Below are 14,165 nucleotides of genomic sequence, written 5' to 3' on the forward strand. Positions count from 1 at the left end.
CAAATGGCTCTTTTACCCACAGAAGTATATATCACAGGTGAATGCAAGTAGAATGAGTAAGAAGCTGCACAGCCGCCAATTAACCTGAAACAGCATCATGAGCTTTCAAACACCAGACTGCTCATTTGCTACTCAGATGCAGACATTTTCCAGGGTAAAACAATTCCTGTTTTGTACGTACCTAGTTTTTAAGGGGCATGATCTTCCTTTTGCCTTATACCCAAGTATATAACCATTCAAATAAAAGGGAAAGGGCAACATAAAACAAGGTGCAACTCAGCAGTCTGCTAAAGGTACTACTGATTTGAGGAATACAGTCCGATGCCTCCTGGAGAAAGGAAGAAAAAACCAACCATAGCAAAGCAACTCTACCATTTCATTTGGAGCTGGCTTGAGAGAGTCACATGGTCCTTACAGGCTTTGCAGAATGAATTTCAACACTCTGCAATGCCTGCTGCAACATTCACATGCTACTGGAAAGGCCAGGACAAGCAAATCAGGACACAGACATGCCCGAGGAATTCAGCTGCAGCATCAGAACACAGGTAATGGCAGACAAGGAAGCACTCCAGGCTAAGAGTGAGCAGAGCAGGAAACGGCAGATGAATATTTGGGGGTGGATGGATGGATGCTACTAAGCAAAAAGACATCCTTTCCCCTCACCAAATCTGTCTATTCATTTAGATACCATTTTCCAGAAAGTTTTATTGTAGTAACCAATATTCCTTATCAGAACTCTACTGAGGCTAACTATTCCAACACTTCACTGACACTCGCATCCTCTGCTAAATCTTTACAAGTTGCTTTTTAAATATTTTTATGTTTTTGCCGATGTTCCAAGTACCACCTCTAACACTAAAACCCAAAGCAAACCCATTCTCAGGAACAGTCCTGTGGGGAAGAACCTGTATGCACATTTCCTTCCTACAAATAAAAAAAATAATCTGATATGCACATTAGATATATATAAAAACAAACTCACACACGTGTATCATACATTAGATAGGCCAACTGAGCACAAAGATGAGCAGGTTTTCACTTCAGGACCTGCATCCCCAAACTTCCATGCTACCAAGCAATCCTAGAAGTCACTTTGATAAAAGCAACAATAACATAACAATAAAAACTAAACAAACTCACTAACAGTTTACAAGTGCTCCGTATATCCCATAGCATTCCTACAGCAAAAAGAGGCAGAGCTTACCTTGCATAATCCAGAAAAGCAGATATTTACATGCAAACCCTCTCCTCTCCTCCCCTGCAATGAGCCCAGTAACCAGGTAGCAAAGGGCTATGGAGATGTGAATCAGCTGTGATAAAAGCACAGCTGCAACATATTTGGCTGGAGGGTTCAGACGGACAGGCTGGGTTTGCTGGAAAACCTGAATATCAAGGAAGGGGCTGCCCATTCCCTGGGAGAGGAGACAGCTCTTGCGAGCCATAGAAGAAAGGTGAAGAAGGGACATCGTGATTCACAGGCCCACGCAGGGCATCAGGGCAGGGCTAGCAGGAAGAGAAACTGTGAAATAGTCATTGTAGGGAGCAGCCACAAGCTGTTTTCTCACTGGATTTACAGATAAATCACTGCTTTTAGCCTTCCCTGTCGTGTATGTTGGCATATGCAAAGGCAGCTCCTGCCTCCGGATTCCTCTTTATGTCAGGAAATGACAATCTTTCTATCACTTACGTACGGTCTGCTCTCCCCCCAGCTCAATGTACATGGCATACAGACATGTGTGTTGCTACACACATGCACAAATACCCAGCACATCGAGGTCATAATTCAGCTCAGCTCTTCAGCAAAGCACAAGAGACAATTTTTTTCAAACAGGGACAAATCCCACTCTCATCAAATTGCATGCACCTTCTTTAGCCAGGATTCTCCTCCCGTCTCAGTTATCTTGACAAGATATATTAAGCTACAAAAGATGGGTTGAGATACTCAGGAGAAGTATCTTGTAGACTCTGAAAGCGAGCAAGGTAATTTTCTTTAAGAGGCAAACTTTGTTTTTCTTGTCAATCTCACAGATGATTTTGCTTACCAGCAAAAAAATCCAGCTGCCTCTTTTCCACTTGGCAGCAGAAGCCAGCACCTTGCAATGACTAACACATATTCTGCTCGAAAACAGGTGACAGAGCCATCACTCCTTAGGAATAAGTGATAGGGCTAAGTCTATGAACACATCCTTACTTAGTGTTCAAAAGCATTTTGTATGGATGGGACGCTAACTCCACTTCCACTGTTGCTGAGCAACTGAGTTTGATGGAAGGAATCATTTTAACAGTTAACCTTTTAAACAGACAAACAGTCAATTCAGAAGATTGGTTTAAGTTCAGAAAGGAAGGAAAGAACAAGAAAGAAAAGCTGCATTATTTGACTAAGAGACCACGGTTTATCATTCTACAGATTCCTCCCTCTGAAACAGAAAATAAACCTCCTCAGATTAGGCTAAAAAAAAATTAAAAAAAAATCTATTTATAAGCTTTCACTGCTATCCCAGCCCTTTTACTGCAGGAACAGTTCATCCTGCTACTGCAGCAAAGAAATACACATGCACTTCAGGCATATTTGCTGTCTTATTTGCAGAATGGGCAAACAAACGCTAAGCTCCATGACTGCAACTGTTCCCACAGTTTTAATCTGTGGAACTCTCCCTAACTAGGACATTGTAATTAAAAAAAACCCAAAGAAACAAACAAAAAAAACCCCCAACACCACCTAGCCTGTCACAAAGACCCAAACCCCACAACTTTTTTCTCTAGATCAGAAAACTCATGGTCATGATTATTACTAACAACATATTCTAAGAGAGTTAAATACCATTTTGATGCATGGAAACTAGGCTTCTCAAAGCCATCCCCTTCAGCCTAGATATTCATTAAATCAATTAATATTGACACATTATAAAAATGACTCGCTATAAAACACAAGTTTGGCTGCCTGTGTTGCTAAAAGCAAAAATATTCCATCAGCAACTAGCTTGATGCTTTTGATCCAGTTTTTAGGTTTGCCCTCTCCCTCATGAGCTGTTTTTGGCCTCATGTGGGATGGGTTTATGCAGCAAGTTATGCAAAGAATGACAATTTCCCTTTTTTACATTAAAATCAAAGACGTAAAAGAAGAGCTGATTCGTATTAAATCTTAGATCAGTCAACTGACAACAGCAGGTCTGGATTTGGAAGGTAACCTGGTCCATATACACTTACAGGTGATCTCCACAAGACTATTAACAGTTATTTTCAGGTTAGCTCAAGACACTGCCACTTAAAATGCTACTCCTCATAAAGGACAAGATAATCTTGTGGATGAAGCATTTCACTGTTACTTGTGTCCCTAAGCATAACCACACTTGACGGAGGGAAGCCAAGCTCTCCATTCAACAATGGTAACCCAATAATAAACAACAGGAATGCAGCCACACGACAGCACCTATTTTCCCCTCCAGCTTTCCTTTTCCCATGGGAATGGTGTTTCTTAGCTGCAAGGTGGGAAGTAAGCATTTACATCTGGCACTAACTGCCCATGCCTTTGTGTGCGGAAGTAACGGAGTCACGCAGTTGGGTATGGCAACGTGGCTGTGTATTGACAGGCACCAACACTGAGCAGGAAAAGCAGGAATCGGAGAAGATGGGAGGAACTGAAAGACCAGTGTTACTCAGAGCATACAGATATCTCTGTTTTTTCAGCTCCCTTTCAGTTTTTATCTTACGCTACTGCTGGCAAAATACACCATTCTAAGACACAGGGAAAGAAACAGTGGGCTATTTGCAAACTGCAGCGAGGCTCTACCAAAGCTTGGAGCATGGCACTTATTGTTACAGACAGCTCAGTAGATATTAAAATCTAATGGAGGGTTGTCAGGGAAAACTACAAAGAAAAGGGTTTTCTCCTAACCAGAAAGCAGGAAGATGTGGTTTGGAGACAGACAACAGCAAGGTTTGCTTTCAAGCTGAAACACAACAGCCATGTATCTGTGAAAGAAGCCGGCAGGAAAGCAAAAGCCATGTTCAGAGGATAAATACCCATGATCTTTCTGGGGGGGGGGGAAAAAAAAAAAAAAAAAAATCAGTTTCTGCTAGGGAGAGAATACATCCAGCCACTTAATTTCAATACTTGCAAGACCTGGTCCTGAAAGAACCTGACACTCAACAATCTTTTGTTTATGTAAAAACTGAGGAATATTGGACTTTCCTTCATCAACATCCCCTGGGAAGACAGTAGGAGTTACTGGTGTGAACTGAGCAGATCTGCATAGCTACAGCAGTGACCTAGGTGTCAGGTGGGGTTTTTTCCTTCTATTTGCATCCTTTAGGCAAAGCTAGGACAGCAGCGGGGGGGGGAAAGAAAAATCTCATCCCCTGGCAGAGCTGGTCTTTAGCAACCAAAATGAGAGTAAATGCTGGAAGCACCTCATAGGAATTACTCTGTGCCAGATTCCATACAGCAGTTTATAACATCCTGCCTTTTAATGTACAAAAAACTGGACCAGTTTCCCTGCCCTCATTCCTGCCCATCTTTCTCCCTGAGGACATTGGGGAGGAGAGGGAAAGAAATGTCCTTTCCAAGCTGTCACTAGGCAGAACCCTGCTGACACCATCACAGGACTGTGAAGGCAATGCACAGCAAACAGGAGGTCAATTCTCAAAGCAGTGCTGGAAAGCAGCTTTCCAGACAAAGTAAGCACTAGCTGATCAGAGCAGCTCCTCAGCTGAGTATCTAGGCTCTCACCTGTGTTCATAGTGGTGGGACAGGAAACCAGAAGAAGGTCGGATGTCTACCTGGAGGATGGTTCTGACTGGAGACTGAAAAGGCGTTTCAGAGTTAAGTGAGCGAAAGGTGCTGAAGTCATGGGTTCCCAGCAGGAACTGTGCTGCATCCTGCATGGCAGGCACATTCAGGTAGCTGAAATTAAACACACAGAGCATAAGGAAAGGAGCATCAGGTGTGTCAAAGTCCAATTAACTGATGAGAGGTTTAAACCTGGTACACAGATTTAACATTGCAGCATTGTGGAAACACATTTTACAAGATGGAGTTCATCTTGTAATGGCTCAAACCACAAACCAAGATGCCAAGTGACCTGAGGCCTGAAGGCATTCAAAACCCCGGGCTAGATGAAGGGTTGGCAGGCACATGCTTTTTATACAAACCTTTATCCTGCTGTGCTTCTTATAACAGTTTAATTCAAATAACTTTATTCAACTTGCTGGCTAGAGCACAGGGCAAGAGAACCAAAATCCTTTGCAGTATCTGGATCTTATAAACTGAAAAAGATGTTGCCAGGTAAGAAAATATCAAACACTATGATGGTTTTCCAAACCTTAGATTTGCAACAGCCAGAAGATTAAATTAGGAAGTAACAGAAATGGAACGAGTGAGCAAACTGTCAGACATGAAGCCAGTGTAAACCCAAGGTGGAGATACAGAAGAAAGGGCCAAGGGTAAAACTCAGAATGCCGCGTATCATTCAGATTTCTTCATTTGAATTATCTAGGTCTGTTCAAAATAGTCTCAAGCAAAGGAATTTAGACAGATTTACTGATATATTTGCTGAACAGATGCTTATTTTTATTCTATTTTTGTAAATTTCTCCTAAGAAAAGCCTGAGGAAGTATACATGACCTAAGGCTTAAGTTTTTCAGGTCTCAACAGAAGTAAAAATGTTTCTGAAGAAAACAAACAAACAAAAAATCGAAGATTTTCCAACATCATTAAATTTTTTCACTGTGTTCAAGAAAAATGACTAGCACTTACAGAACCCTGGTCACACTGAGAAGCACTGATGACACCCAGTAGGCAATTCAGATGCTTACAGAAGTTTAATGTGTACTATGTGTTTTATATACCAGATGTGCTTGGTAGTGTACACACTAGGAGCTTCTCCACTACTAGCAGTCCAAATATCCCACCTTTTAGTAAGACACGTCCCATTCAGAATTTGCAATATGCTCACCCTAGCCTTTATGTGGTATTGCCATTTGAGAAATTAACTGCAGTGTCTGGACTAAACTAAATGCTATTTCGTAAAGCCCGAGATTAAGGCACATAAGGCACATCACATCTAATTTTACAATGTCATATTTATTTTTCCCTTCCACAGCCCACAGAAAACAAAGTCAGCAATTTAATGTTAGGACAATGTCATCTTCATTCCTCTGCTAGGACAATCGAGATTGCAATTTTTTCCATTACCCACAATTTTTATTCCAATAGTGGTGATGAAATAACTACAACTGGCTACAAACCTGTTTTTGTATATTGTGGAAAACTCCAGTTTTCTTGAATGTATGTTTATCTCAGTACAACATAAACTAAAAGGACAATAACAAATTATCTTCTGGGTTTTGTTTGTTTTTTCCTCACCCACTGTTTATCATGGGTTTTTTGGTTTTGTTTTTAAATGGTACTGAATTTGGTTTTCTTCCCTTGCATATACAAGCACTGATTTGTTATGACTCAGTGGCTACTCCAAGACGACAAGTGAATACTGAGCTAGATACACTGGTTTGTTATTGCAGAGCTGCTCAGAGTCATCGGCTCTCACTATTCAAACATACAAGCACTCGGACAGGGAATGAGAGAGCAGAGTTACATGCAGTCCTGACCAGAAATAGGACTACTGGGGGGACGGGGGGAGAAGAATTCTCAGCCTTCATTCTTGCCTGCCTGTATGGTCACACCTAAAACTCTCAGATCTGCTGCACAACGCATTTCTGCCTGTCTGCATCATATCAGAGCACTGTTCCTTCAGCCAGCTGTCCAAATGGGTTTGCTGTATGAATTGGCAAGGTCATCTGAGGAAATGCTCGTTACTTCCATAGGGAGGGACACAGAAAGTTGTTGATGGACTCTACCCAGAGTCATTGAGTATTTCAATAGTGCTAAGCATGTTTATCACAGGTACAACTGAGAGTACAATTAAAAAGAACTGCAAGTCTCAGGTCTCAGTGAACATAACTCAGTGCAGTTGCACCAATTTCAACAGGGAAATCTTGTCAATACAAGTGGGGAATCTGGTCTCATATGTGGAAGTTAACCCCTCCTTGCTTCCCGCAAAAGCCAACCCTTTCCAGAGTATCGATGAGGTAGCTCCCCAGGGAGCTTTAATGGAACACACTTACCCTCCCGCAGGAGCCCAGCAGAGATCCTTTTCGAACACTGGTATTTCAGAATAATGAGTGCAGCCCATCAACAGACGATAAATGTAGGTTCTTGACAGTGCGGAGAAGCGTGCATGGAAGCTATTGGTCACTCGATAAGCATTCAAAATGCTGTTAGGACAGAAGAGAATGAGTGAAATGGAAAAAGATGTCATGCACTAATTCAAAAACTTTTGCCTGGTCACCACAGAGATGTGAACTGAAACATGCAATGGATTCTTTGAGAAACTGCACTTACAATTAATTAAATATCATTCTCTCTGGACAGCCTATGGCTAACCGGTGATCAAGGATTTGCACCTGTAGGCTGCCGCAGGCATCTGTCAACTAGAAGGCGGCAGAAGAGCCTTGGCATCACCCCTGTCATCAAATACACAGTGAAACTGAGTTTGGGTCATCTAGCAACATGTTTTGGGGATGCTCACACCATCACAAGAGGCTAAGTCCTTCAGTTGAGAAATGGCAACTGATCATGTGTGTTCTTGGCTGCCCAACGAAACCAAACACCTCACCCAGCCCAAATTGTATTGCATATCTGGCTGAGGGCACCTGTGTTCCTAGCCATGCTTAAGGTAAGAGGCAGCAATTTCCCAATGCAGGCGGACTCCTTCCATCTCCAGCTGAGGAGCACACCTTACGAACATCGTACCCTTCTGCTTTTGCAGAACCATGGTCCCAAATGCGAGTTGGAAGAACTCCCCCAACAACAGAGTTGTGCTCACTGTCACAGGCAGCTCATTGTAGCAGATGGAGATAGTTGAAACTAGGTCACTTCCCTCCCACCTCCCCCCACAACCTCCAAGACAAACAGGACTTTGCTGCAGCAATGAAAATAAAGGTGCATCCCACCATCGCCTAGATTGAAAACATCTGCAAACAGCAGAATGCTGCATGCAGACACCTCCTGGGAACCCTCACATTTCACATCTGCAGAAAATGGCTTTTGGGAATGTTCACGTCTACTTGTCTTCCACTGACTCCGGGCAGTTAACTCAAGAAGCAGCTTTCTAGGCAGCCAAACTCCCCCGTTTTCTTCTATAAGCAACAGGGACAAATTGCCTTGTTTCTCTAAGCCAATGCCACCATTACCATCAAACACAGACAGCTTGGTAGCCAGAAGGGAGGGTATGAAGGCTGTCAGAGAGGAAAACACCCTTCTCTCTGCAAGGGAGAAAACAGAGCTTCCCAGCGTTTCTACACCTCCCCCAAAGCATTACCATTGATTTGAAAATGTCAGCAGCAGTTTTTACTGGATTTGATTTTCCCTTATCCCAGAGTACTGGCTACTCACCACTGCAGGGAGCATGCAGCAAGGAGTCACTATTACACAGGCATAATCTCTCTGCAGGTGTTACTTTAGAGGATAACTCTCCTTAGAAGGTAGTTTTTCTCCTGCTGTGTCCCATTCTGTCTTTGGAGTTTGGCACAGCGAGGAGAAGGGACCCAGGGCAACCAAAAAATACGATACCATTTGAGGCCAAATAATAGAAAAACCTATTTATTTACTTTAAAAAGGCTGGTGCTCCAGGGATTTTTGCCAGCTCAAGTGCCTCTAGCTCACATGCCTTGACTGCAAAGGCTCAGACCACAGAAGAAGAAATTAAAGCTGAGCTACAGGCCTCCACAAAGATTTGCAATAACAAGCCCAGGAGATTGCTCCACTGCTATAAACTCTCAGTAGAAATGCAAAGTACATCCTCCAGGCCTGCAACAGAGTTTGAACCTAGGACCTCCAGCCTCTTCTAAACACAGTAACATAATTATTACATTTATTTTCCTCTGTCTACATGCCTCCACAAGCATTTCATCTATCTTGAGCTTCTCTCATTAACGCTTACGTGATTTTTATTAAATAATCATCCTTTTACTCCCTCTGATAGAGTGATTCTTTCAGAAAAGCCTATTTATGCTCACATGATTCTTCAATGCAGGCATCCTCTCCTGCCTCTCCTAGCAGATGCAATTGCTACCATACACTCTTTCCAGCTAGGCATGTCTTCCCAGCATTTATTCCAGCAGCTACATTTCAGGCCTTGTTAAGAACCCATTTTTTGAAAGACTACTGGTAAATAAAAGCTTATGATATTCTTAACCTTTTCAACAGAGCCTGAATTTCAGAGGAGGTTGAAGGAAAAAAAGCCTGAAGACATCCAACTAGAAATGGCAATGTATCAGATACAAAGATGTCCTCCAGAAGTACATCCTTCTCTCTCCACTGACAACAGAAACTAAATGCCACCGTGCAGGAGGTGGGAGCAATCCCAGCTCTGTCTTGTTGTCACTCAGACAGCTTTTACTGTGCGCTTACAAAACTGAAACCAGACATCAGTGTGAGTCTACTGTATTACCATCCCTACTTAAGGGACAGCAAAGTCCTCCTAAAGTTACCCCATCTATGAAATACACTCTGATCTTTGTGGACAAGATCCTTTCAAATATGCTTTGCAAATCTAAAAGACATATCAGTTGATAGAAGAGAACCATCATGCTACAAAGAAGGTTATTATTGCTGATAATACAGTCAGCCAGCTTGGAATCTTGTTTCCCTTCCAAGCTCTATCAACAATAATGTGTTCTCACAAAGATCCCTCTCTCCATCACCCCCTGCTTGCAACCACATGAAAGTGCTGAGTTTTCTCTTTAGCATTAGGAGAGAATTCTTCTTGGCAAAGTAATATTTACAGAGGGAAAGGATGGTTGCTGAATATGCTTACACTCATGCCCATCACCAAGTTCCTTAATGGAAAGCAGCTGAACAATTTTTAAAAGGTTCAGCCCAAGGGAGGAAGGAGAAGTAGAGCTGACTGCTTCCTGATAAACTTAAATTCTCTAACTGACCAGGACTGTATTGCATTCTATCAGAAGGTATCACCTCCCAATACATACCTGTCACATCTTAGTGCGAGACAAAAAACTTTTCCCGTCTGCGAGATCCCACTGCTGCCTCCTTTTGGAGATACTCTCTAACTTAAAACTTTCTTCAGCTGCAATCCTGTTTCCTCTTGGACTGATTAGTCAAGGTATCACAAAGCTAGCTGTAACTATCTATCTGTATGACTACTAGTATTGAAAATGGCTGGGTCACAACAGTAGTTTTAGCTCTCTAGGACAACTTACTCCATTAAAGCTAGACAACACAACTCACAAATTATAAGCCTGAACTCAGGGGAGAGAGATTAAGATTCAGTGGCTGGTGATGCATAGAACAGACTGATTATTGCAGTGGTACCCTCTGGCTGTAAAATCAGCTAGTTTTGACTCCCAAACAACTGCTTTAGTCTTTAAGGAAGGAAATTAAAACTATGACCTACTTCATGGTCCCTCTTACTGCTAGAGCATCCAGAAAGGATTTGATTTCCAGGGTTTATAGATTCTGACCTAGTTTTCAGTCTGAGCAAAACCAACAACCAAAACCCTGCATAAGTCAAATTCTATTTCAGGTTTTTTTTTTAAATTGACACAGCAGTCTGAAAAGAAATCATCTCCAGCCCCAACCCACAGCAGCTGCATTAGACTCTTTACATATATGTCAAAGAACGTGAAAGCTACCAAGGGACAGTAACTCACAGATGTTAACCATGCAACTTAGCTAGCTTGAGAGAGAGATGTGCTTTGTGTTCTGGCCTCTCACCGCAGAGGAATCTAGCTGCTACTTTAAGAGGCCAATGGAGGAACTGGATTTGTAAAGGCAAAACTGTCAATCCTGTATTATCATGCTAATATTTAATCTCAGGTTTGGGATGCATGATCTGACTTGTTACTGGATGGCTGTCCGTGGGCTGTGTATTAAAGTAATGAAATCCGTATTTGCTTTTCTTTCAGGTACCCACTTTGAAACCTTTGCTTTCAGAGAAAGACTCAACCAACTGTGCTAAAACACATTTTTGCAAATAAGAGGCGAGGGGGGAGAGAAATTTCCCTTACAGATTTCTGGGGACTGACAGTCATGCATTTCTAATGGCCACCACACTCTATATAAAGCCCAGGCAGCATAACAGTCATTTCACACTGCCCTTAGACTGAGCTGCTCACCCACTCCAAGACATTGCAAGAGGGTCTCACGGAGGGACAGCAACAGCTAAGCTAACGTGGACAGTCAGAAGACTGTTAGGATCAAAGGGGAAAAGCAGTGTGGCCTTACGCTGTTCCCAAAACTGTCTGAGGGCTCTCAGAGGTACTGTAAACATCCAGGGAAAAAGGTCAGTTAAAACAATATAATAAACAGCCACTAACAGGAACTATGTGCCTCTAGTAATAAGTGCCTTCCTGCCCTCCTTCCCGAGCTCTGATTCCAAGGATTTTACTTCCTCTTCCCCTTCACCCTCTGATGGCTCACATCTGTGGATTAGCTGCCTATCTCTACTGCCAACCAGAGGCAGGCAAACTGCTTGCTTGCTTCTAAAACAGTTGCAGACACCTTGGGAGAGTCTGATCCTGGGGGCATAGTTTCCAGAGATACTGAACGCCCACCAGCGTAGTCAAAGCTAGCGAAGACTCTGCCACTTGGGATTGCTTTCCTCAGGTTCCTTCCTTTGCTTAAGGTTTGAGTGTTTGCAATGTGCTTTGAAAAAGTCAAAACAGCTGACTGAATTGCAGATTAGCACCTTCTGCAGAGCATGCCACACCTTCAACCGACTTGTACTAACTCACTCTTTGCTTTATACAGCATGTGGACCATGCATGAAAGACCTCCTGGAGAAAATTGACACCATCATTCATCTCTCCTTCCCTCAGACCCCAAACTATTTGAGCACCTGCACATTTAGAGCTGGATTCACTGTTCCCCAAGCCCTGAAGAACTAGAATCCTCCCTTGCAAATCCAAGAACAGATGCAAGTATGATGTCAGTCCTCAAATCCCAGGCCTTGCTATGTCAGCATTTGGGTCAGGCCCTGTTTTACAAAGAGATTAGAAAATAAAGCAGACTGGGTGAAGCAGGAAGGGGAAGTGTACTTCATAGTAATGTTGCTATTCTTACAACAATCCCTTCATTGGGGTGGGAAGGGATGTGCCTTTTTGTCCTGGGCCCTTGCTCTGGCATGGGGAATTTGCCTTCATAATCTTCCTTTATGTTCATGCCACCAGACATCAGAAAGACTGCAGTAACATGAAACAGAGCAACCCTGGCCTCTGAGTAATTACCAATTGGCATCTTGCATCAAAGTTCTTTTGCTCACCTAAATACCTCCTATAAATTACCCATCTTCTTGCACAACACTCTGAAGTGCTTTGACACACTCTTCAGTAGGGTACCGCACAGGCATTCAAGACGTATTGTGCCAAATGCTGTATAGACAGTCTGTGCCTTGAAGAGTTTTTAGGTTATGCAAATAAGACAAAGTAACACAAGAAAGAATAGAGCACAGCAAAGCAGCTGCTGGCAAATGGCATGTTGATTCTATGACATAGCACAGATTGGCTTTTGGTCTAAAAACCCCAATGTTTCATTCAATTTACACTTTATCCATAAAAATGCACCTGTGTCTGGTGAAGAACACAGAAACTGTTTGACAGCTGACAGAGAAACTGCACAACAGCTTGGGAAGAAAAGCAAAGAACATGAAATTCAATCCACTTTTTGAAAAATTCACAGAGTGTAGTAATTACTTACGTAATTGATGCAAATTCCTAACAGAAACTGTTGGTTTTACGACCATTTTTTTCTGCCTTTGAGGGTAGGCATTTAGACCTAGGTCTCATGCAAAATAAGCTCACTCGGAAATTCTGCAAGAAGTAATAACTCTAACAAGAAGAAAGAAGAAAATAGGAAGAGGAAATGCCTGTTCTGCTCTCTGTAGACTGTTGTATTGAGTACCTCACTACATTCATATGCGACTCTCCCTACTCATTAACAGTTGCATGTAGTATGAAAAGGACTTTATCTATCCCATTGAGTAAAATATCAAGTCTTGCTACAAAAATATTAAACCAGAGCTTTTGATGTAACTTCTCTAAACTGTGTCAAACGGTAGCCTTGGTCTAGAAGGCTGATCACATGGGAAGGGAGGAGTAGACTATGCTAACACTAACAGCAATTTTGTTTGCTTCTTCTTCACCTTTTTGCATAGATATAGGTGAGAGGCAATACTGCAGCCAAGTTTTTGCTAAGTGCTAATTCAATAAACAAAGAAAATTAGGGCATTTGGGGAATAAAGCAGCGCTGAAAGTTAACATACTAATGTTCTGGCTCATCTGTGAAACTAGAGTCATCCCAGTGGATTCAATACTTATGTGATGACCCCAGCCTCACAACTCCTCTTGTTTTAGGGGTACCAGCATAGATTATCTCCTAAGAACAACAATGGTGGAACAAGACTGATCTTTAACGTGCCAAGGGTCTGGCAGCAGCAGAAATACACACGTGCAAGGGAGTGGTTTGCCAACACATATAACGGGAAAAACATATCTTGTGGGTTAAGATGGGAGATCATTGCTGCATTTCTTCCTTTCTACAAGGGCAAAATAAAAATTCTGAATTGCCACCAACTCACCGGATTGGCTCAGGCTTCAGGTGGTAATTAAGAGAATAGATGAGCTGTTTCTCACTCAAAGCTGGCTTCCCCGGTGCCCTCTGGATGTCAAGGTGAGCTGAGTTGCAGAGCGCATGGACGCCAGCATCTGTTCGGCTGGAGATGCAGAACTTGATGGGAACAACGGGTTTTAGGTTCTGCGCTGCCTTCTGAAAGCCAACACAAGATGGATTCATGAATAGCTGACTCGCTTCGAGCTAGCTAGGAAAAAACATCCTCCTCCTTGCTAACCACATGTCTCCTTATTGCTCACACAGAGAAGTAATTGGGAGTTTTACTGTGGGCTGCAAAGAAAGGGATGGAGAGGAGGCTGTTTGGGGGACTCCTCCTAGCACCAGTGGCTTTTCACCTTTTGTCCTGAAATCACCTCAAACAGAATATCCAAAATGCCATGCGAGCTTCCTTACGTGTAAAAAGTAAAGCAAAAAAAAAATTAATCTCCCTATCCTTTGCTTTATATCATTGAGAGAGTGG

General features: G+C 42.5%; 1 protein-coding gene across 3 annotated transcripts in view; it reads right to left on the bottom strand.

The window, feature by feature from the left end:
• Nucleotides 1-14,165, bottom strand: part of PUSL1 (pseudouridine synthase like 1) — a 39,317-nt gene that overhangs the window by 15,180 nt on the left and 9,972 nt on the right. For all 3 annotated transcript variants that reach the window (XM_075027249.1, XM_075027251.1, XM_075027248.1), the window contains exons 3-5: nucleotides 13,653-13,840; nucleotides 7,123-7,272; nucleotides 4,730-4,903 (exon numbers count right to left, since the gene is read on the bottom strand). In XM_075027249.1, coding sequence (XP_074883350.1) covers nucleotides 4,730-4,903; nucleotides 7,123-7,272; nucleotides 13,653-13,840 — 512 coding nt within the window. The remainder of the gene's footprint in view (nucleotides 1-4,729; nucleotides 4,904-7,122; nucleotides 7,273-13,652; nucleotides 13,841-14,165) is intronic.

The sequence above is a fragment of the Buteo buteo genome, chromosome 5, assembly GCF_964188355.1.
Source record: "Buteo buteo chromosome 5, bButBut1.hap1.1, whole genome shotgun sequence".
In the NCBI taxonomy this organism is placed as follows: Eukaryota; Metazoa; Chordata; class Aves; order Accipitriformes; family Accipitridae; genus Buteo; species Buteo buteo.